This window comes from Calonectris borealis, chromosome 21, assembly GCF_964195595.1.
Source record: "Calonectris borealis chromosome 21, bCalBor7.hap1.2, whole genome shotgun sequence".
NCBI lineage: Eukaryota > Metazoa > Chordata > Aves > Procellariiformes > Procellariidae > Calonectris > Calonectris borealis.
Genome location: NC_134332.1, coordinates 5,373,809 through 5,397,585, shown reverse-complemented (window position 1 = coordinate 5,397,585; position 23,777 = coordinate 5,373,809). Strand labels below are relative to the sequence as shown.

Here is a 23,777-nt window from a genome sequence, read left to right as displayed (position 1 = left end):
CACAGTCAGGTTTATACATGAAAAAAATACCCTTTAAATATAAAGGCTCTGCTATACAGCACACAATTCTGCTTGCCAGAGGCAAAAGTTCTGCTCTTCTACCACTGTCAAGCTTCAGGAACTTGGTTGAAGCCCCTGGAATTACATTCATATAAAGTATTAAAAATTGGGTAAAATTCTCATTTTTAAGCGTTATTCTTCCTCTAAAGCATAAGTTGTAGAAATACCTATTTTCTGATTGTTGCGTATGCCAATATTCACTCACATCCCTGGAGTTAAGGCTTCTGTAGAGCTCATTTAACTGTTCAAACAGGTGGGGTTTTTTTCCAATTCTTCACACTTCTTTGGTTTCCTTCCTTTTTTCCCCTTTACTTTATATTTTATTTGCTTTTTCCCATCCACTTTTATGCAGAAATAGAGACTGAAAAATAGAAGCAAAGAGAGGAAGAAGCAGAATAATAGAAAAACAAGGAAATTAAAAATATGTAAACTGAAGAAATGAAAAAATTGTCAAATATTTACTAAAGAGTTTTAGATGAGAAAACAGTCACTTCAAAACCTAAGTACTGAATTGGTGCCTAATTCCAAAACGTTGCTCTCCTTCTATCAGTTCTGGACAAGTCCAAGCAATAGGTGCTGGTGGGAATGAAAATGACCTAAGCAGGCAAATCTTATTCTTTTGCGTCTACAAATCTAACAACTTGCTCAGTTGGCATTTGTGTTTTACCTTATAAACGTATCCTGCTGGAGAGCCATGGGCTTCCCATGAAGCCACAGCCACAAAGCGCAGGCAGCATCCTGTAGAAAAGTGAAGCTGTAGAAAGTGTCCACAAATGACCAGTAGAAAGTGTCCATAAATTATAAATCCACAGATTAAATAATCTTTTATTTATCTTGACTTGAATGAAGCTGTTGAGATCGAGGACCCGGTGACCGGACTGAGTAAAGACTCACTCAGCCGCTGATGATGTCTTACCTAGGCAGCTATTTTGGGTGTTCTGACTCACCCCCTGGAAGCTCTTGCTTCACACTGGCTATAGAGGGAAATAGGGATCCTAAATTTAGATGCTGTGGACATGGCTGAAGGGAAATGGTGTGCCAATACTGCAGGATATGGCATCTCAGGAAAAACTGATGACTGTACCCATGGTGTACAACATTCTCGTCTTACAACAGAGGAGGGTGGTTCCTGCCTGCAGCGAGCCCTTTGCAGCCCAGAGGGGATGCTGAGCGTGGAGGGGTTGAAGGCTCTGGCCCTAATGCAAATGTCGGGTTCTGGGGGCTCTCCATCTTCACTCTCCTGTCAGTAAGGCTCAGTTAGAGGTCCCAAAAAGCAAAAGCTTCTTATTTATTTTGCTTTTTGGTTGGTTATTTGTGTTGAGTAGTCCCTTTCTTACTTTAACTGCAGGATAGGGTGCTTGAAAACAAATAGAGTTGCTTGTAATTTTTGTATCTAATAGCATTATGAAGAGTAATAATATTAATTTAAGAGCAGGAGCAAGTAGCTGAGGCTTTTGCAGAATGCTGTTTGCTCTCCAAAGGAATTTGGGTGCACAAGAGGTGCACTATTGATCAGTGCACTATTGATCCAAGTGGGATCATAGGACTGCTGTGCATTTTTAGGTAGTACACAGCCCCTGGTTGGCCCATGGCACAGTAAAGGATTTCTCTCTGACTATGATATTTCCTCCTTCTGGGAAGTGCTGAAGAAAATAAAATGAAACAAAACCAGAAGTGAAGTGAATGCAAAACTCCCAAGTCCCTCAGTAAGCACTTGCGTAGCCTAAATAATGAATCTGTGTCAGATAAGCTGTGACCTAATTTTCAGATCTGAGCTTTGAGGAGTTTGGGTTCAGGCCAATTTCACGGGAGGTGAAGTCTAATTGCAATCCTGGATTCAAAGTCTTCACAGCCTTAGTGAAGTTCAGATCCAACTCTGTAATCTCTGATATTAAACGTGATTTGATTTTGGTTTGCTGCCCCCGGGCGAGCTTGGATGGAAGTGTGTTGCATTGACTTGACTTCTATTTAAGTCTCTATTAAAACTTTCTATAGCAATTAACAACAGACAGAATTAAGCCAATAATACGCATCTTTTTCTATCAACCAAGATTATGAATAATGGCATATATTAGTTCCCGTAGATGCTTCTTAGCCAAGCACAAAACAGTTTAAGAGTGCAACTTTTTCGGTGTCTGAGAAGGGCCGAGAAACCTCAGCAGAGCAGACTTGCTTGTGAGATTGCTGATGCTTCCTGTTTCTGGTCATGTTAGCAATAGAGCATACGCACAGAAAGCCACGTTTGCCACATCTGAGGAGAAGGGGAGGAATTTTCAAAATTTCTCCATGACTCCAGCGCTTTCAGTAGTGTCCCCTTTCTCATGGACTGAGCTCTGTGGCGGGGAACCAGAGCGGGGTCTGTAGGTCTGAGGGGCTCCTCAGAAGAGTGAGGACCCTCCTGCAGAAAAGCTCGTCTGCTGCAAATGGTGAAGTTGAGATCGTGGGAACGGGTTGTTCCCCTAAGTGCATTGCCGTTGACATTGCTGAAAAGATGCGGCATTGTGCGAAGGATCAGCCTGGACTTTTTTTTTTTAGTACAGGACTGTTGTCAAAAATGACCTGCTTCAAAAACCTAGGAAATAACAGAAGGAAAAAGGATGAAAGAGTGATTTGGAGTCTGCCAGAAAGTGTGGAGGCTGCTGCTTGGCTCAGGCCCTTGCTTCAGTGAAAGCTTTTCAACATTTTTATAACTGATGGCAAAATTGCGCACTATTAACGGGCTCTCTTTATGGCTATAATTTATTCTTATTTCTCAGAGGCAAGAGAGTAGAGGCCAGATTGCTTTATCCTGTGGTATTAAAAAGCCTGGGGCTGAGAAGCTTAGCACTGCTTTGTCAGGATTTTCTCCATCTGGCAAAATAATAGAATAAAACCATCCTATGCAGAGAGCTTTATTTTTTTTAAAGAATGATCTTTCTCTTTCAATTCAAAGCCTTCAGGGAAAGATGGGGGAGGGGAGTATGTGTGAGTAAATGCATATTTTCATTCATTAGCTGCCTTTTCTATATTCAGGAGCTGTGATTCCTGACTACCAGACTTGCTTAAACTTCTCTGGGCATTAGTTGTGTGTATCGAGGTGGAGGCAGATAGAGGTTAAAAACCCTATTGAGAGACATGAGAGATTTATAGGATCCCAAGGGGTGAGGAGATCCCAGTGGAGGTTACAATGTCATAGGCAGGGTAAGCTGACTCTTACAAAAATAAATTTCTTTTCTTTAAGGGGAAAAGAAAGAAAGAAAACATGGATTTAGTTTTCTTCTTTCCTTTGTTTTTCCCAACCATTAATAGCAAAGGGATTTCTTGTTTTCATCGATGTTTATCAAAACAGAAAGTAGTATCTCTAGCAATGAATCACATCAATTGCTCATGACCCTTTGAAAGTTTCATGTGTATTTTGAAGTCACCTGGTCAATAGGACGAAACCTCACCAACACGTACCATGAATTTCTGGTGACACAACACAAATAGCAAATTACTACTATTAGGAATATTTTGAGTGTGCTTACACAAACTAAGCTACATCAGTTGACAACATCAACTAAGCTCGAAAAATAATACACTCACTGAGTTTCTGAAGCCAGAAACTAAATCTGTGACTAAATGTTTTGATGTGAACAGTTCACCAAGCTCTAGTCATGTAAAGGAAAGAAGGTACAAGTGAAAATAGACCTTAGTAGGATCTCAGGGATGAAGGGAAAAGAGGAAAGAGTGAACTGGTACCAGCTTTTGCAACTTTTTGGTCCCTTCCCTCCCCACACTGTAAGAATTACTTTTCAAGTAAATGCCTGTGTTACTGTAATTCATAGAATAAGAGGGCCTGAGATTACTCTTTTATCCTTCATTATCTAAGCTTTCTGGTAAGCCAAAGAAGCACAAATAACACCTACCCTCTGGACTGCCCAAAGACGACACTTCTCAGCTGAGGGCCAGGTCTGAAATTGTCTTTGAGAAAGTCTGGGCCTCAGATCTAAATCTTGGATTTTCAGAAAGTGCAGGAGTTAGAGGTGTATTTACACACCAGTGTGGTCTGGTGTCACGCAGGGTACTGTCAAAGAGCCAGGACACGATTTGAGGAAAATGTATCGTAATGAGCTTTGTTTTGTGGCTAGATTTGCAACTAGATTACTATTTTAATATTTGTCATGAAAAGGTGGAGAAACCCCAAATGAGAACAGAGGCTGAGCACTGTGCATATACAAAGTCTCTGCCCCAAAGAGCTTAATAATTAAATAGAAAAGATCGATAAATAGTGAAAAGGAAGACTCTTGGAAGTAAATTGCATAAAGTTCATAGCAGAATGAAGCACAGAAATAGCCTCTAAGTCCCAAATCTCCTATGTTCTGTCCCAGAGTTTTAGCTACCAGCCGAGAGTCAATAATTTCATCATCTTTGCTTTCGTACGATCTATCCATAAACACACAGTTGTGGTTGCATGCTCCAGTTGTAAAGAAAGTCTTAATTACAAGCTTTGCCTGTTGGTTTTTTGGAAAGACCACATCAAAACACTACTCCATAAAATTCAGTTAAAAAGATTTCCCCATCTCCTGAGCACAGGCACCTTGCCAGCGGTCCGTTAGCCAAAAGGTCTTGATATTGCGTATTCTTCCCTAGTTACATTTTAATTTGTGTTTACACAGTATTGTTTTGAAGAAACCATTGGCAGATCTGTGGGTTGTATGCTGGATAGTCCAACAACAATCTTGCCTTGAGCCAAACCAGAGCACTCCGCCAGGTATGGGTCTTGCAGTGTTTTAGGTTTCGTTCTGGGACACTCACAAAGTTCCTTGTTGACCCTAGCGATGAGGTAAGATAGGAAATTTAAAACAAGGTGTTGCCTAGTAAAAGCAGGCTACTGTTGTTCAGAGAAAGGTAAGTCTGGGCAGCAGTGGGAAGTCAGACAGCTGCTCACATTTCATCACTGTACCTCAAGACCCCAAGAACGTTTTCATTGGGAAGAGAAATTTCATTCAAGAATTTAGGATAATTAAGTGTTACTGATATTCGGTCCTTCACATTCAGGTATGTCAAATGAAGCTGGAACAAGGTCTTAAAAGTCTTTTCTTGGCACGTTTCTGATGCGCACCATGTGGATAACGTTTGCCTGTTGACTTTGTCATTCACAAGGAACTCTATCTTGAGGTCAGTGGGGCTGTTTGAACAGTTGGGAAAATGAAAGTTCAAGTGGCAATAGATCAAGTAGAGGCCTTGTTGCCGTATCACCAGCTCTTCATTCTTGCACTGGATGTCTTCACAAATACCCTTCTCGACCAAGCTCAGTTTTGAACTGTTTACTGGATTGGACACTAGAAAGGAAAGCAAACAAATTTTAAAATGAGCCACTGAGCTCTAGTGACCTGAATCAGCCTTATGTGACTTGCAGCAGTGTATTTCCTGGTAAATGGAGATACCTGTTCAGTGGTTTTCCTGCAGGAAGCTCCAAGAAAAGGCCCTGGCCAGACGGCTGGGAGTTCACACATGGAAGTGGGGTGTTAAAAAGTTCCAGGGACTTACACAACCCTTGGGAAACCCAAGACAGGGAGATGCAGTGAAAATGGCCTTCTGCAATATTTAAAGGGAAATAATGGAGATGTATATTCATGTGTTTGTGTGCAGAAGATATCTTTTTATTTATTTTTTCTTATCAAGTTAAAAAAAAAGTTTATGTGATCAGATAGGGGGTTTACCAAACACTCCCACATTTCAGGAAAGCTAAGGATTTTTTCCCTATAAAATGCCCATTTGGTCAAAAAACTATTTGCCACTAAAACCAGTTTGAATAATATGAACAGCTTGCTCTTCAGCCAACTCTGCAATCTCTTTTTGCCAACTCTTGCCCTCCTCACTGACCTCTCATGTACGCAGCGGCTCTCTTGGTCGGGACATTCTGTAGGATTCTTAAATAGTCTTCGGTGGTGTTCCCTGAAGGAAACAACAGATTAAGAGACCACTCCTGATTTTTTTGTACTGTAAAATGTTGTCAGCATTTGGCACCTCATTAATTTGCTATAACCGCGCTATGGACAAACTCCACAGCAGCAGCTCCAAAGCAACAAGCAGCAGCAGCTAGAACAGCATGTAAGAGAGATGAATCTTACTCCTCGGCTGATAATACCTGATTAGGGAATTCATAGCAGTGTAACTCGATTGGTAAATTTATAACAGTTAGAGCTCCAGTAGACTGCAGCTATCAGTCCAAAAAATTGTATTTCTTGTTCTCCTTCTTACAAACAGAAATTAAGTGCAGGTAGGCTTAATTTAACCAAATTATTTGTAAGGTGCAATTACAGAAAGAAGCTTTTAAATATTTAACTGGAACATACTTCTGAAAATGGCTCTTTGGGTGCCTTTGAAACGTTGCTCTGTTCTCTCATGGTTAAAATGCGGATGTCACCGGGACTTTAGGTGAGGTTGTTGGTTGTTCAGACCCGAGAGTTGCCTGCTAGCAGAGCCGAGACAGCGTTGTTCCGGCGTGCGCGTCTTCCTACATAGCCCTGACGGCAGGGAAGGGGCACGCACACCGCCAGCACCTCGGTGCAAGGCAAAAGGCAGCTGTGTGTCACGGGAATGCCCTCAAAATCCAACGCCCCGGGACGGGGAGGCGCCGGGGCTGCCCCGCCGCAGAGCGCCCGGAGGCGGCGGCCGCGCGGGGACGGCTCCCTCCCACGGCCGCGCCCGGGACGGCATCCCGGCGCCGCATCCCGGCCCTGCATCCCCGCGCCGCATCCCGGCGCCGCATCCCGGCCCTGCATCCCCGCGCCGCATCCCGGCGCCGCATCCCGGCCCTGCATCCCCGCGCCGCATCTCGGCGCCGCATCCCGGCCCTGCATCCCGGCGCCGCATCCCGGCGCCGCATCCCGGCCCTGCATCCCGGCGCCGCATCCCGGCCCTGCATCCCCGCGCCGCAACCCGGCGCCGCATCCCGGCCCCGCATCCCGGCCCTGCATCCCCGCGCTGCATCCTGGCCCTGCATCCCCGCGCCGCATCCCTGCGCCGCATCCCGGCTCTGCATCCCCGCGCCACATCCTGGCGCCGCATCCTGGCCCTGCATCCCCGCGCCGCATCCCGGCGCCGCATCCCGGCCCTGTATCCCCACGCCGCATCCCTGCGCCGCATCCCGGCCCTGCATCCCCGCACCACATCCCGGCCCTGCATTCCCGCGCCGCATCCCGGGACAGTACCGCAGGCCCTGCATCCTGGCACCTGCATCCCAGCACTGCATTCTGTCACCGCATCCCAGGACGGCACCCCAGGCCCTGCATCCCGGCACTGCATCCCAGTCCTGCATCCCAGCACCACATCCCGGGACGGCATCCCAGTATCTCTGCATCCCAGCACCACATCCCAGTGACCCACCTCCTGCATCCTGGCACCGCATCCCAGTACCCCAGCTCCTGCATCCTGGACCCTGCACCCTACCGCTTCCCCTCGCATTTCCCCTTCTTTCCAGCCACATTTCACCTTCCCATCTGCTCTGTTAAGCTTTTCCTCCTCTCACCTTACTGGGCGTTCAGTGAATGACACTGATTATTCCTCCTTTATTTTCTGATTGTATAGAGCAGAGTTTGTACTGCCCTGTGCAGCCCACAGGCATATGGATACACAGACAAGGTATAGATTCAGGAAAAGTGTGCATATCCCAATGGCTGCAACCAGACAGGTGAATGGTTATTTCTCACAGCATTGGCTCTCCTTCTTTACATCTCCTGGCCCTGCTGCAGCTATGGAAGGGATGTCCATAGGAGATCAGATGGGAGATTGGCAATTTCCTGTGTTTTATTCTACGGCTGAATACCAGGAATAGAGTATGAAGGAGTTTCAGTAAAGCCTTACCAAATTATACTCCCCTCTCCAGGGTACACAAATCACCTAGGTTTTTCTGTGACTCAGTTTATAAAATTGGTGTAAGAGTCACCCACCCTGCAAGGGTTTCTGGAGGACCAGTTAATACACAAAACTAAGTTTACTAAATCTTGATGCTACTCCATGACCTCAGATGATGTATTTCTTGTTCCTTACATGAACAAGAAGGAGTCCACTAAATGCAGAGTGAGACAAGGATCTTAAGTTTCATAGGATTCCTGAAATCAAGGGTACAAAAAGGAGATTCAAATTTCCAGACCCTTGCTATATCTGCATGGCCTGATTTCTGAGAGGTACTTGGTTAGGAGGATGGATAATTCAGGGAGAAGCTGGTCCCACACACAAGTCCCCCTGGTTGGTGATTTGTAACATTGCACCCTTTGCGCTCACTGTTGGAGAAGGAGGCTGTGGATATCTTGAAAGAATTGCAATCTTTCTCTGATTTCAGTAGTTGAAACACTTTTGAGGGAAGCAGGTTCTCACTGCGCTCCAAGAATGAGTAAGTTGTGTACCAAAGTCCCTTGGCCGCACTGGAAATCCCCAAAGAAAAACCAAAGCCTACTTTCCCGATGTCAGTCATGTCAATATAGTGTTTTAGTGAGTGCACAGACACTACAGAGATGTGGAGATATGGAATAGGATAGAAGAAAATCCTTCTGGCCTTTATTTCAAACTAAAGCTGTTACAGTGGTAGCAACAGTGTCTGGTAATGCATAGTCCATGCCTGAACCCACTGGCATTACAAATGTCCTGCAAGAAGGGAGAGTATTTTTACAGAAACTTGGTGGCATTTAAGGGGTTTACCCTATAAAGCAGAAAATCCCTTGCTGCTCAAGCAGACTTTGGAAGCTGCAGCCTTGCAACACCTGCTAAGCAAGCAAAGAGCTGTGCCTGCACACAGCCTGGTGCTGCCAGGAGCCTGATCAGTTATGAGCTGTCTCAGGATATTGAAGGCATCTCTCAAGATCTACCCTCACGGATCTAACTGCACTTTGCGTTTCCAAAGCTGTACTTACATTTATTGATGTCAGCAAGTTTTGTGTGTGTGTGTTTAAACCATTTATTTGGTGACATCAGCTGTGTTTCTGAGAAGGCAAGTTATGGAAAAAAATTGTTTTATAGAGACATTTCCGATTCTCGCTCTGCTGAGGCAGCTTATATCTGTTTTCTAGTTTTATTTCTCAAGTTCATTCTTTTATCTGAAACATTTTAGCGCAAGCCAGGAGAGACTGAAATTACTAGAGTTTCAGGCCTGATCGATGGATATGTTCAATCACATCACCTAATTGGCTTCACTAGTAACAGTGTAAATCAGAAGTAATCCCACTGAAGTCAGTAGGATTATATGAGCTTAAAAATACTGTGAGAAGGAAAAGCAAAGCCACATTTGGGATTAAGTACCAAAGAGACCACACTGGTTTCATTGTCCGCTGTGATGCACGGACACTGTAGATCAGGTTCCTTGAAGGAAGCCTGTTGATAAGGAAGGAGTCTTGGTAGGAAGCCATTTAGGTTATTTGGTCCTAAAGAAGCTATCAGGAGATAATTCACTTTCATCTTCCTGACCCCTTTTACCACAGGATGAGCATCAAGAGGGCACAGCCCTGAGGAAAAGGGTCAGACTATTTCCATGAGCTTAATGCAGCTTTTCCCCACCGAGCCAAAGGGGACCCGCTGCAGGACTGTGAAATGGGACTCAGTGGAGCTGTGGCCTCGCTGACATTCCCATGATTTCCACCTGCGGTGCAAAGTGGAAAGACTCTCATCAAAACACAGCAGGACCTAAAGAGGCTGTGTCTGCCAGCCAGGAGGAACCCAAGAGCTGTGGGACATATGGATATATGGGCTGCTGCCAGCCAGGTCTGAGGAGATGTGACTCTGCCTGGGGAACTCTCCTCACTGCTGGCTGCCTCAGTTTCTCCACCTCTGAGATGGGTATAATGGGAGCACGGACAAAGGGCAGTGAAACCAAGAGCTGAAAGTGGCATGCCAGAGTGCTACCCAGACACGGAAAGCCCCTCAAATGGGTTTTTTGAGGCTTGTCCTAGTACCAGTCACCTCTTACAGTGATACTCCTCTGCAGTGCTTATGGCATTACCGCTAGCTGGAGGCTGAGTGTGGACAGGCACAAGAGCAGGTCAAAAACCTGAACTTATCTTACGAGGTAAAGAAGTTTGGGCAGGCAACAAACAGCTTTCAATTCCTCCGTACTCCCCGCTGATTTAAGTGCTTATAAAATTAGGCAAGGTGATTTCATACATCTCTGTCAGCATGCTAGAGTTAGCAGAACTTGCCTAATTTTATTTCTCAGCAGGCACTACCTGAAGTCCCTGTAGCTATCTTTAACTCCCTCCTTCCCGTTAAGTGTCCTGCCAGCTGCTGGCTGGCACTGATGGGCTGTCCCAGCTGAGTGATGCTGTGACAAGTGCCAACTGGGTGATGTCCTCTCCTGGGCTCAGGGGCAGAGCTGGGCTCTGCTCGTGGTTGTGCCGGTCACACATGCACTGAGTGCCTTTGGTCCTTGAGAGCCCAGGAACTGTCACTCTGGTTCTGTGCATTGAAAGGGAACTGAATTCATCTGGCAATTTAACCTCCTTCCAAAAATATAAACTTTAGAAGTATCCCTTTCTTTCCTCCAAATTTAGGAAGAACTTCTTATGAATTCCTCATCACTGCACTGACTACTGCAAAACATATAGAGTTTAAGGCCAAAGCTGTTCAAGTCTCTAGCCTGCTCATCAGTATAGCATAGGTCACATAATGTCGTGAGCTATTCATATATATATATATTCATCTATAACTTGTGTTTTAAGTATTGGAGAGACAGGAGATCTAACATTCAGCATTTTGTAGCAATACCGATCGTCTCATTATTAATTAAATAAGCAAGCAGCCCCCGTTATGACTAACTGGAATCTGTCTAGCTGCAGTTTCCTCCGGATGCTGGCCTAGGAGGATGCCTGTGCACTCCTTCTAGCATCTGCAAGCCCAGGCTTGCCAAAATTTTTTGAACTGAGAAACACAGCTCATCTGCCCTGACCTCTCAAGAGCAGACAGAACCTTATACAGTTTCACATATACGCACACAAACATGGGCATGTACAGAAGCTGAAAAAACCCAAAGTCTATATGGTCTAAATGTGAGGTATCCATTTCTGAAGAATCCACCATCATGGGATTTGTGACTAACACCCCAGCAATTTCAGTAGTGTTGCACTGGGACAATTGCAGGCTGGAAGATTTAGTTGTAGAAGGCCAAACTGCACTCAGAGATACTGCTGCAAACCTGGAAGGGCTTGTTTGCCTCTCTGGCTTCAGCCTGATTTACTCTAGGATAGCAATGATGTGAATGTCACCAGTATTATCTTAAGTTCTTAGAGCCAGATTTTTATTTGGGAACCTATTTCCCATAGAAACCGAATAGGGTGTTGGATTTCCTTTCCTGGTCTGTCCATCAACAGCTAATGGATCTTACCGCCAGACAAAAATATATATAAATAGTGTTTGTGTGTGCATATGTATGCAGGTTTTTCCTTCTGTAAATGAGAACAGATTTTGGTATCATGTCTTTGTAGTTCAAAATAACAAGAAAAGCCATCAGTCCAGGATTACAACCTTTATAGGGAAACGAGGCTCGGAGGGGACAGCGAGGAGACGATGTGGGCTGAACCTCTCAGACGTTGGCAGGTCATAAATTTCTCTGTGACTTAGTTTCCCTCTAAAAAATGAACCTAACAATAATACCTCTCTGGCCCATATTAATATATGATTTGATATTTATGAAATGTGGATGAGTTTCCACAGAGAAATAGTTCCACAGAAAGAACATTTCACAAACATTTAGTTCATGATGAATTTAATTCTTTCCCCCTGTTGCTCAGGTACTGCACTGACAATGGCACAGAGGTTTTGAGATGATTGATATCGTTTTTCACACAAACATTTAATTAGGTGACATTGCATTGCTCTCAGCTACTGCTTGTGGATTCCTGCAAACCCATGCATTGAGGACTGACAGCTGAGTCAGGAACGTAAATCTTCTATAAATCCGCTTTAGTGCCCACTGGTGTTTAGCTAATAATAGAACATAATCTCATTAGAAACCTAAATGAAATCATCGTGTTTTTCCTGCTTTAATATTACAAAATTATCCAAAGCCCTGTCTGGACCACTGTCCATTTGCATTACAATATAGTCTCTGCCTGAGTGAACCCCGGCTGTTCCCACTAGCACAGTCCTGCATCCCCCACTCACATCTCCGAGATGTTTTGCACAAGTAGGTACCGACACAGGGCTGGAGCAAGGCTGAGCACCCAGTTGGCAACTTGGCAATGTTCATTTTTTGCTTGCTTGCCCATTTTTATAACACAGGGCTTCAAAGCCTTGTTGTGAACAAGGTGGGTACAAAATACATCCAAATTACACTATCAACATCTGGGCTGCCTGAGAGGCAGACGCGGAACCAAATCTAAATCCACAGCAACTTCAGCCTCACCACAGTCCCTGTCCTCAAACGTTTCTTATGTTTCTGTTTCTTGCTGCTCTGCAGCTGCTGGATGGGACCTTGCAGCGCTCGCTGCAACTCCCTGCTTAGAAGTCAGCAAGCGATGCCTGGCAGCGTATGACAGAGCTCCCTGCCGAGGGGGCCTCAGTAAATTACCCGCTGGGATATATTAATCAATTAGCCCTGCTTTATGCATTTTAAGAGAAAAATAAAAGGCCATTGTAATTCGCTCACACTTTAATGCTCTATTACCCTGCCAGAGACATACAATAGAGGCTGATAGGCAAGGAGGGGTAGGCTGATAGAGCACTTACACCCATTGCAAACAGCTTTCAGCAAGTCTTCCTGCCTTGTGGGATTTCTCTATCATTCCCTCCTTTGTCTTTCACTAATGGCATCACATCTGATTTAGCAGCAGAATTCAGAGCAAGAAGGTGCCTGTAATTGATATTGACCCAAAGACAGAAAGATTTCTGGCTAATGAAATGGCATCTTGTACGTTCCTGGAGAGAGCGCATTCCTCCCGCCTGGCACCTGCCAGTTATTGATGAGGAGAAAAAGCAATTGGCACAGGTTGCCTGATATGAAATTAAAAAAAAAAAAATATATATTGCAATACACTTTTGGATTAGTGAGACCTCTCCTCCCTGCCCTGGGAATGCCAGTATTGCTCATGCTTTGCTTTGAAATAATACTGACCTACAGATACAGTCTCTGTGGCTCCTTCTCTGTCAGTCACTAGACTCCACACCAACAGCTTTCACTACCTCTTCCTAACTGGTGGTGAAACTCAGCCATGAAAACCAGCACAGTTCTGGTGACTTCTCTGAGGTTACGCTGGTTTACAGGAGCAGAGGTTCTGCTCTGGGGCTGTACCACCTCGCAGCTGCTGGGGATTCTCCATCATCAACGGGGGACCACAAGCAGTGAGGTTGATGCTTTGCAGCCCATTAGGTTTCCAAAGCTCCTTTTTGGGTGCCTTTTGGGACGCACCCTTTAGGAGTGGGGCTGTGATGTGACTGTCCAAATGCCCTTATCCAAATCTGCCTTGTATGTTCAGACCCTTCTTTACTTCTGAGGAACTTCAGGTACAAAATAAAGCACTAGAAGATTTAAGAAAGACTTAAACAGACTTAAGGAGCTACTTAGGTTGATAGAGAGAAAGCAATATGTGCTTAGGAAGTCCTAGGGACATCCTAAGGGGAAAAGAAAATCCCTCCAGGTTACAGGAATTTTAAAATATAAAAAATAATGGTTAGGCAAGGTGTGAAGTTCTCAGAAAGGACACAGTGACATGCAGGGACTACTTCGAGACCTGTGGGCTATGAAATAAGCCCAAAACAGAAAAGTCCTGGATTCAAAAATTATCCAAGATAGAGTATGTGTTGCCCAAATGATGCATTATGTCACCTGTGTGCAAAAACGCAGCTGCAGAAAAGATGGTTACGTGATTAGGACTCTCTGAACCTTGAACTTCGATTTCCCATTCTGCCATCGCTTCTAGATGAACACTGTACTTCATTTTTCCCATCTGTAGAGTGGGAGGCAATGGTATCTCCTATCCTCCAGGACTGAGTATGAACTTGCATTTGCAAGAAGTCCAAATACTTGATGCTAAGGGCCGTGTAACCAGGGAGGCAATATCGATGAGATAAATAGTGCTCCTCCTGGTTTACGCTAAGGAAAAGCAGAATCTTGGTACACTGTCTCTGCCAGTCTAGTTAGGCAGTTTTTTCCTATTTTGGGCTCACTGTGCTCATACTCGGCCTGTTTTAATTCCTTGCTCTGTGCCTCTTGCTGCTGTTCTCCACTTGTCCCTTCTAGACCTACCCCTTTTCTCCTCCCTTTTCCCCACAAACCAGTGGGAAACACGACTGCTCCAGGCCAGAGGAGTACAGGAGGAGTTTCAGGTTTTTTTAAATATGTGTCAACACATTTACACCCATGCCTTGTGAAGACAGGGACATTACGCCCACATGTGCAAGAGCCAGTCCTTAAAATAAGACCTAATAGTCAGACTGATGTTCACATCCTCTGGCAAAAAAGCTTTCTTGCAAAGACACCTCAGGGCAGATTCAGACATGTTATTTCCTCAGCCATGTGCTGGTTTCCGGAGGTACCGAGTAATTTGAAAGCTTTTTGCTGCTTCTTCTTCTTTTTTTTTTCCCCCACTACCTTGGCTTTTCACCAAGAAGAGACTTTATGTGAAATGTTAAGATGTGCACAATTGGCTTATTTGTGATCCTGGGCAATATTTGCATTAGAGATGAGACAAATGGCATGTATAGTCAGTTTAGGTGCCTCACCTGTCCTGATAGGTTTTGCGATGCCCTCCGTGGCAGGATCAGCTGCCTGAAAGAGAAACGAGAGAAGGAATGGTTATTCTGGGAGCATAGCCATGTTCAAGTACGACCCTGCTTTAAAAGTGGATCTTAAAAGTTTCCATTGCATGCCATGAAGGCAATACACAGCCTGATGCACAGGGAGCCAGCACCAGGTGCTACAGAGTGTATGGCTCCTATAGAGCCTCACAGGTCAGTGAGGGATTGCTGTGGAGCAAACAGGTCCGGCAAGCTCTCTGCACTCATTCAAATATCATCCTCAGTCATCCCTCATCACTGCCCTTTTTTTCTAACGTAGAAAATGTACATTTCTGACGCAGTCAGCAATTCTCTCTGTGTGGTAAGAAATGTGTGCAGTATTTGTTGGGGCTGTTTTGGAAGCACAAGCCCTGAAAACCTCACTCTGTGGCTTGCAAAGCTTGGAGAGAGTAGGATAGAGTGGGACTGGACAACCTTGAGACCCAGTGTCCCTCCCTGGGAAGCCAGTAGCTGGATGAAAATAAAAGCTGTAGAGCCCCAACACAGGTCTGAGAGTGACAGAGCTGTCCCGCTTCACCTCTCCTCCTACTTCTTGCTGGGATGTAAACCCAAAGGTCAAAATGGCACGGGAAATTGTCCTCAACCGGCACGGCCTGAGAACTTCTCAGGAAACATGCTCCAAGTGTGAAATATGGTAGGCTTCATCTGTGGTCTTGTTTCTGTTTTATCACACCTCTCTGCCATCCAAACATGCAACCGTGAAGCCTGTGCTTGCTTGCATATTACTTCCACACAAGTAAAGTCACTGACAGCTCATCAACATCCATCAGTGCCCTCAAGGAGCCAACAAATTCTCCCAACAGCCAAGGAAAGATACTGAGAGTGCCTCAGTGCTGGAAACTCTGTGTCACATCCCTTCATTCACACACACCGGGCAGTCTTACAGTGATTTCAGTATCAGGGAGTGGTTTTTGCTAGCCTAAACCAGCTCGTCTTACCTGGATACTAATTACCTGGGCTAATTGTGCAGGCTAATCAGGCCAGTCCCAGTTTAACATGGAATCATAGAATCATAGAATATCTGGAGTTGGAAGGGACCCATAAGGATCATCAAGTCCAACTCCCTGCTCTTCACAGGACTACCTAAAACTAAACCATATGACTAAGAGCATCATCCAGATGCTCCTTGAACTCTGACAGGCTTGGTACCGTGACCACTTCCCTAGGGAGTCTGTTGCAGTGACCAACTAAGATGTCCAAGAAGAAGAAAGTTGATGGTACCAGCTTTAGCAGAACATCTAATACTTCCTGGGAAAAATGAGGCACATCATGCACGTGGTGGGAGACAGCTTCATCCATAGTGGTCTTAAAACATAAGCACTTCATTTCTGTGTGTAAATAGGATAATGTGTGGTGCGGGGAGAAGGAAGATGGTTGGAGAGTGAGAGAAGTCATGTTGTGTCTGTTTGTGGTACTTAATGTTCTAGCCTTAAATGATTAAGAATATTTTTAATTAGACTTTGGCCTAACATGACCATATTTTCAACCATGGCTGAAGTGTAGAGCTGCATCTGCTCATAGCAAAGCAATGTTATCCTTTGGTCTAATGCCAAAATGCTGTGTCCTGCAGACAGAGATGGCATAGGTGCTTCATAATTTGGGTATCTGTAATATATGATTTGTTCATTTTCTCTCCCCACACCTATGTAACACAAGGGAGGAGTTATCTGTTGAGTCAGTATTTCTCCAGATGATCTTCCTAAGCTGTACAGGAAGGCTGCTGGGTTAGGAGAAGAAGGGGAACTTAGAGCTGTAGTTTGAAAAACCAGGCATTTCCATTTTTGGTCCCCTACATGACATTGTCCCTTGCAAACTCTCATGGCTCCTATGCACACGTATCATCAAATGTGGGACTGAGAAAAGTCTTAGCTGAAAACGCTCCCAAGGACCATCTGCCACAGCCTCTCAGCTCCTGTCTTGGACCCTTGCGCTGGGCTGTATCTCTCACGTGCACTCAGGGTGCAGGGAAGTATTACTTTTCAATGCAATGTATGAGCATTTCTGCCCTCTGTAGAGAATTAAAGGCATTTTTGCAGGAGAGAAAGGGGATGCTCTGTCCCCCGCTAGATTATGCTAAATGAAATCAGACAGCAGATCCGCTGCTTCCTGTAGAGAAGTGTTTGGTAAAGTGATTGAGACATTATCATCAGTGAGGTGTTCACCTTGCAGCCTCCCTCGGAGATGGCGTGCAGGACAAGGCTGATGGCTCACAGCTTGCTTTGTAGTCAGGGCAACAGAAACAAAATTAAAATGTACTAATGTATTGTTTTCTCACCTGGGAAGTCTCCCAGTGGGTGGAAACAGCAGATACTAATGCAATTTATTTTAGCGACAATTGAGTAGATATTCAAATAAAACTTTAGAGCTTGCTTTGAAATACTACTGGCGTTACTTCTTTGTTTTCTAACAGCAAAAATATTGCATGTAATGCTGTAATTTGGAATGCAAAGAGGCACACAGTAGGAGCCTAAAGAGATTAAATCTATGGTGCCAGCTCAGGAAGAATTCATGACAATGAATTTCACCCTGTCTAGAGTGATCTGGGTGCTGATGATGAAGGATCTCGGTCTTTACTCAGCAAGCAGAATAATTTGAGTTTGCTTCATTAGAGAAAATGATAATCAGGTGCCAGTGAAAGTAATTTCTTTCTTTTTTCCCTTAATCATTTTAAAAGAAATTCTCCCAAGCTGAGACAGACTGGTGCTGCTAGAGGGTCGTTCCAATGTCCCGTGTCAGAATTGCGAATATTCATTTAACCAGAGGCCAAGAAAACACACCCTGAAACCACAGTCCCTCAGAAACTGGCTTGGGGTCAGCTTAACTAGGTCCAGGGCTCTTCCAAGAGCATGTCCGCACAACAGCTCCGCGGGGATGAGCTCTTTGGACTGCTGTCCTCAAAGGAAGTTTTGCAATTTGAAAAAAAACCTCGAGGCTCTCCCGTGTTTCTGCTCAGCCTCAAACCATCATTACCCATCTCTGGATGAGGGGGAAGGAAGGCCGTGGCACTTGATGTAGGTGGCCCTGAGTTGCCAAGAGGCAAAGGTAGAAACTAGACGTAAAAACTCCAGAAGGCAGAGCACTGTCCCCGCTGCTGATCTAATAATGAGCATCACAGGAAACAGAGCTCCGTGTGAAATTCGATTTTTCCAGCACTGACAAAACCTATTAAAGTGACACCTCTAGACAGCAGGTGACTGTCACTGTACAGAATACCGATGGCAAGAGTTGGAACAGTGCAGTTTTCTTCTAAAATGCCTCAGTAGTTTTCCTGTAGTGTTCAAGGAGTGGGAAATCTTCTTTCAGGGGTAATTTTCAGTGTTGTGGTGGTTTTTTTTCTTTTAGTTTTTGTCAAAGTTGTCCACCAGAGGGGGCCAATAGGCACCGATTGGGGCAGCCCGGGGCGAGATTATTTTTAAGCAGGCATAAATCACCAAATAGAGAGTGCAGGAACATGCTAAGTGCTGCAGGAGCGATTTCTGGTTACGGCAGTCCCGCTGCTAAAGGGGTTTTATTTTTTTGACTCCAGCAGCCTTAAAGGCTAGATCAGCAATTATAAATACCTGCACTGACTCTTTCATTTGCCACACTGGTGCCTTAACTCTGCTGAAAAGATTTGCCCACACAGTTTGGAGGTTAAAAATGTGAAGTCTACAAAATCCAGAGCAGTGATGGACCATCCCAGATTATGGATTTTGGACATTCACGCAGAATCTGTTCATAGAGGTAGGTGGCCTAGCTGTCTGATACAGCATACCTTGCCAGTACAGCATAAGATTTGCTAAGGTCTGTGTGTCTTGAAATTACATTTGTCTTGTGCTTTCTGTCCCATACTCTTTCACTGATTTTACATATATCTCTTTATATACGTAAATATCCACATAGATACGTATATATACATATAACCAGCAACAGTGAGATGTGGCAGGCAGAAGGCTGGAGGTTTCAGCATTGTGATAACAGTGTTAAGAAGAAAAATGAAGGCTATGGACCACCATACAGCAACTATTCTTACTGCAGAGAAAAATAAAGTCACTTGTGAAAGATCGAGACAAGTGAATGGCCTGAAGCCAAGGGTTTCTGCAGATGAAAGCTGAAGAAATGAACTGACTCCAGCACTGCCCGTAGTTAGTTCCAAAAAATGTAGCTTAGTTCCAAAAAATGACACTTCCCAGGTCTGACACTAACGTGCTGTGCCACCCTTCTTGAAAACAAGGCGTACAGGAAATTTCTTGGGGTGTTGGAAAATGCGGGGCGGGGATAATGTGTATTAGAAGTGCTGTTGGATTCAGAGAAGCAGCTTTGGAATCATAGTTGCTTTTTTGTTTTGGTCTTTCATGTTGGATTTCCCTTATTCAGAGCACCTAGATTTTGGGTGATGCAAACGCCTTGTTTCTACACAGTTTGATTTTCCCTTTCCAAGCGTCTTCCTCCATCTTAAACTAGGCAAGTGTAAATTCATCAAAAGGAAGACAAGCAGCCAGCTCCCATGTACCTGCAATGGGGCTAGGGGACTGTGTGATCTGCTTGCCACCAGAAGCCTCCTCTTAATGCAGCAGTACCCAAGACATGGATCACAAGGCCTGCATTGCCCTCAAGGCCCTCTAACACTCTTTTGGACAGAGAAAAATAAAATTTTCTATGTCAGCTCAGCATAGGGAGGGCATGAGGTTGCCACCATTGCCCCTGTGGTCAAGGATCACTCACATAATCCAGCTGACAACATCTGGAGAGAAAACCAGATCATGCCAAGAGACGGATCACACAAAATGTTGGTCCTCTCTTGAGAAGTTACAAAGAAAATAATTAAGCCAACTGATGATGCTCTACTACCTACAGTAACCGAATTCAATAGCCACAGGACTCCAAGTACAAGAACCTCCCAGACCTCCTGTCCTGGAGCTGCTGAAGTCAGTAGTACAAGATGCTCAGCCCAGCCACAACTATATTTACCAAAGGAGTTTGTGCCTAGCCTTACGCTGACAGTGTGACCATGAGATAAAGTGTTTTTGGAGCAAGACGTGGAGTTTCTTGAGGAACCTGTCTCACAGAATCAACACTTGTTCCCTGGTCTGGAAATTCATGGCCAGTCACAGATGGAGCATGACTATGCTGCTTCTGAACTGGGGGTCTTTCAGCTCCCTGAGAACAAGAACAGAAGTTACTCTTTTACTGCCAAATTCCTCTCACAGCATAAAATTGCTGCTCGATTTTATTTGTGTTTCTCTCACACCTTAGCTTCCTACCTTCTCCTTTGGCCAAGCTCGTTTCCAAAACAGCTGCAATAATGTCATTACTCTTTTAAATGAAAACCTTGACTCTTTCAGTAATATTGTTCATCTGGCAACTACTGTAACTGTGTTTATCCTGATGGAGAGGTAATATAATGCTTACTTTCATAATAAGTACAAATGAAAGCCTCATTATATAGGAAAGCTGTGGCAATTCTGTAATTACCCAGGCTGTTATTTTAAAGATCTCCCTTAATGTCCCACTATTTATCACTTGAAAACCCCCATGTCTCATTCTAACCGTGCCCAAACTGCTTCTCTTTTGGAAGAATGCTGATTTCAGGTAAATTACTCCTCTCTGATGCAACTTAAAGACGTATCAGTCAAGCCTTCATGGTTTAATTTCTGGGTAATGTGCATACACAGACACACAAATTGCACAGGATAGATTTAGTAAGAGAGAATATTGAGCTGAAAGATCATATTTTGTTTTCCATGGCCAACTTCCTCCAGCAGCCCCACACTGGTGCTTTCATTCTATGAATAGTAGTGGAGGTACTTCAGCACTTAGATTTTTGCAATTAGATTTCAAAACCTATAAAACATCTAACCTGTCATTTTACCCTAGCAAAGTTCATGGCAACATTCCTGGTAAGATTAGAAGTGTACTTTTTATATTCACCACTACCTTTACCTCTGCCCTGGCTGTAACAGTCTCACTGATTCCCCATTCAACCCCAGATCCACTTGAGAGCAATCCTCTTTATTTTAAGAAGGAAAAAATGTTTGTAGGGGGAGAGAACAGTTGTTTTTGTCAGACCTTGCCTCATTTATATCCTTCAGTCATCCTTGCTATAACTCTACGTTTGCATTAAAGATCACACCCAAGAACAGGACTGACAAAAAAGAGAGGGACAGTGAGCTACTTTGCCCCCATCCAGTGCTCTGGGTAGTTCAAGAGAGCTCTGCTTCATCACATCATGGTGCATCCCAGCAGACAGCACCACACAGTGTCACACAGAGAGATGTCTTGTGTTATGTCCATTACTAGAATTTATCAATATTTCAGAGAAACACATGTAGACACTACCAGACCAGACCAGACCAGACCATCTTGGACAGTGGTCACTCTTTGTAGAAGTGACAGGAGACACATATAAAACCAGGTAGCAGACACTGAGGCACTGACCTACCTTCTCTCCACCTCTCCTCCTAACTAGGCAGGATAGAGGGTGGCTTGCATCTTGGATTATGAGCTTTCCACTTCCATTTACAGAGCAGAAATTACATGCTAGAAGTTAAGGTTGCCCATGGAGAAAAGTCATCTTTTTGGAAAGTTCTTTTCTGTCCCTCTTTGTTTCATCTTTCTCTCTCCTAATTCATGTGTGTGCATTTATAACAGGACGCAGTGACTGATTTTCTGGCCATAGGATAATTTTTGGAAAGCAGTAGGTTAAAAAAAAAAAAAAAAGAAAAAAAAAGCCAATGAATAAAGTAAGAAATTGCTTACCGTCCTCTGAACGACTAAGACCATGATGGTGGCTAAGGCAAAGATGAGTAACGCAACAAGGGTAGCGATGATGAAATACAAACATGTTTTGTTACTGGCTCCAAGCCTCCTTGAAACGGTGTCTTCATTCACATGCATGGCTGAATCATGAGAGTCCTTCACCTGAAAAAGTGTTTGCTCTTGTGCCGAGCACATTCTTATATAGCTCTCAGAGTACTGCTCTGTATCTCCCCTTGATCAGGTTCAAGTTGCAGCCCATCTCTGTTCCTGGCAGGATTTTCCCCCTTCATCCTGGCTCATGTGATCTGGAAAAAAAACTTCATCACTTGTAGTACAAAGAAAGAGGGACCTGGGGGCGTGAAGCAGGACGCAGCTGAAGAGGGGAAGAAGCTTCATGTTCTTGATCAGGGATTTCGCGACGGCAGTCTTGTACGCTGCATCGGAGATTTCTGATGTCAGAAGGTGAATAGTTACCAAGATCAGTCGTCCCGCCCCCTGTCACTGGCTTTCTGTGAAACGGAGAGCTATGCAAATTCTGTTTCATTTTATACTCAGTGCAGCTACAGTTCAGTGCAGTAAATCATCCCGGAGCTCTGCCTTCCTGTTGCACAGAGTAACCTCTTCTTATTCCCAGTAGCGTCCCAGAGCTGTGATCTCCAGAGCTCTGCGTTCAGAGATGACTTAGGCTTTCAGTTTGGTGACTGTAGCACCTGCCTGTGAGGGTCTGGAGATGTTGGGTGAGATTTTCATTGAAGTATTTCATAGAGATGTATCAGGAAGACATCTTTGATGCAGGATGCAAGTTCTAGGCAGAGGCATAGAAAGAAAGTCACACCAAAGTTGCTGAAAGCATGACATTAGGATGTGCCCACCTTCCTGGCCTGGCTTATTTGCAGCTAGTGAATTAATGCTTGTTTCTGCCCTGTCCACAAACATCTCCTCTGTCCTAGCCTGGGAACATCACCCAGGCATGGGGTTTCTCAGGGAACCTAGTGAGATTTCTTCAACTGGAAATATTCCTACTTCATTCCAGTGTGAAAAGACCAGATGTTCCTAACCCTGCATGTTTTATGTGAGATGACCCCTTGTTTTTTGGCCAGTCCAGCTCTGAAGGCACTTGGGTGTTTCTGAAAATTTTCGCAGTTAGATGTGTGTCCTCTTCTGATTCATATCCATGCAAGCCAGTTAACTCATGTAACATGATCAAAATGACTAGGAATATTATTTGTCTCAGCTATTCCCGGTTTGGTGATACAAGGACATCAGAGAGGCCGAACAGGATCTTATTAATGGTCCCTCTAGCTCAACATCTTTCCTTCAGTAGAGAGCAACGAGAGATGTCTTGGGAAGAATATCAGAACACTAAAAGCAGGAGTTATTTACTGAGTTTAATTCTCCGGTTTCCTCTGATTTGGGCTTGTGGGACTCCCAAACCAGAGGTAATACCTTTCTATTTTAATCCAAATCTTCTTTACACCCCTGACATCACTTGGCATCTTACTATTATTACTACTACCTTTAATAAGATCACTAGGGCACAGCACTACAAAAGCTTCTATAGATTTCCAAAACAGTGTTTTTCAGAGCATCTCTTATCACCATGGAGACAGCATGATTTATTTTAATCAGAGACAAAAGGAAGCAGCCTCCTCTCCTTAAGCATGAGACAATAGTGTAAGAGGCTTGGTCAGGGCTTCCTCAGGAAATCTGTCACTCAAGCCGGACAGGTTGGATGAGATGGATCTTCACCTCATCATTGACAATGTGGCAATTCTGAAATGCAGGAAAATCTGAGCTACAAAGATCTTGCGGTGACTGGCAGCATCTACTATTCTTGCAAAGGCGCTTCAACATCTCTTGCTCATGGCTGAGTAGATACATACCTCAGCAAGGAAGATGATTTTTGAGAGAATAATGATGGTGTAGTTTTAAGGATGTCACATCATGTTTGGTGTCATGAGGAGGGCATGTGAGCTTGTAGGCTTTTGTGGTTGCACATGGATGTGCATGGTCAACTCTTCAAACTGTAAAACACTTGTGCTAAACTTAGTTGTAAGTAGACAACCAGATACTGTAGTGGTGATGACTACAAAAGAAAAAGAGATCAGTGAAGGCCAGTGAGGGAAAACAGGACAAATTCATCCCCCGTGTAAACAAGTGCAATCCAGATTAAATTTGGCCTGTTACTTTCTAAGCTAAATTTGGTTAGCGCACTAGTACTGCATTGGAAACCC

At 44.3% G+C, this 23,777-nt stretch overlaps 1 protein-coding gene across 1 annotated transcript; it reads right to left on the bottom strand.

The window, feature by feature from the left end:
* Positions 1 to 1,056: 1,056 nt before the first annotated feature.
* Positions 1,057 to 22,049, bottom strand: TNFSF8 (TNF superfamily member 8). Its single transcript, XM_075170432.1, has 4 exons — positions 21,544 to 22,049; positions 14,731 to 14,776; positions 5,908 to 5,979; positions 1,057 to 5,363 (listed from the first exon to the last, which is right to left on the bottom strand). The coding sequence occupies exons 1-4, from the start codon at positions 21,736 to 21,738 to the stop codon at positions 4,966 to 4,968; spliced, it is 711 nt and encodes a 236-aa protein (XP_075026533.1). The 5' UTR covers positions 21,739 to 22,049; the 3' UTR covers positions 1,057 to 4,965.
* Between the last annotated feature and the right edge of the window lie 1,728 nt (positions 22,050 to 23,777).

Coding starts and splice junctions, on each gene's coding strand:
- TNFSF8 (XM_075170432.1), bottom strand. CDS start 21,738: ATGTGCTCGGCACAAGAGCAAACACTTTTTCAGGTGAAGGACTCTCAT. Junction 5,980..14,730: donor CGCAAAACCTATCAGGACAG/GTGAGGCACCTA, acceptor TGTTTCCTTCAG/GGAACACCACCGAAGACTAT. Junction 5,364..5,907: donor AGCCGCTGCGTACATGAGAG/GTCAGTGAGGAG, acceptor TTTCCTTTCTAG/TGTCCAATCCAGTAAACAGT.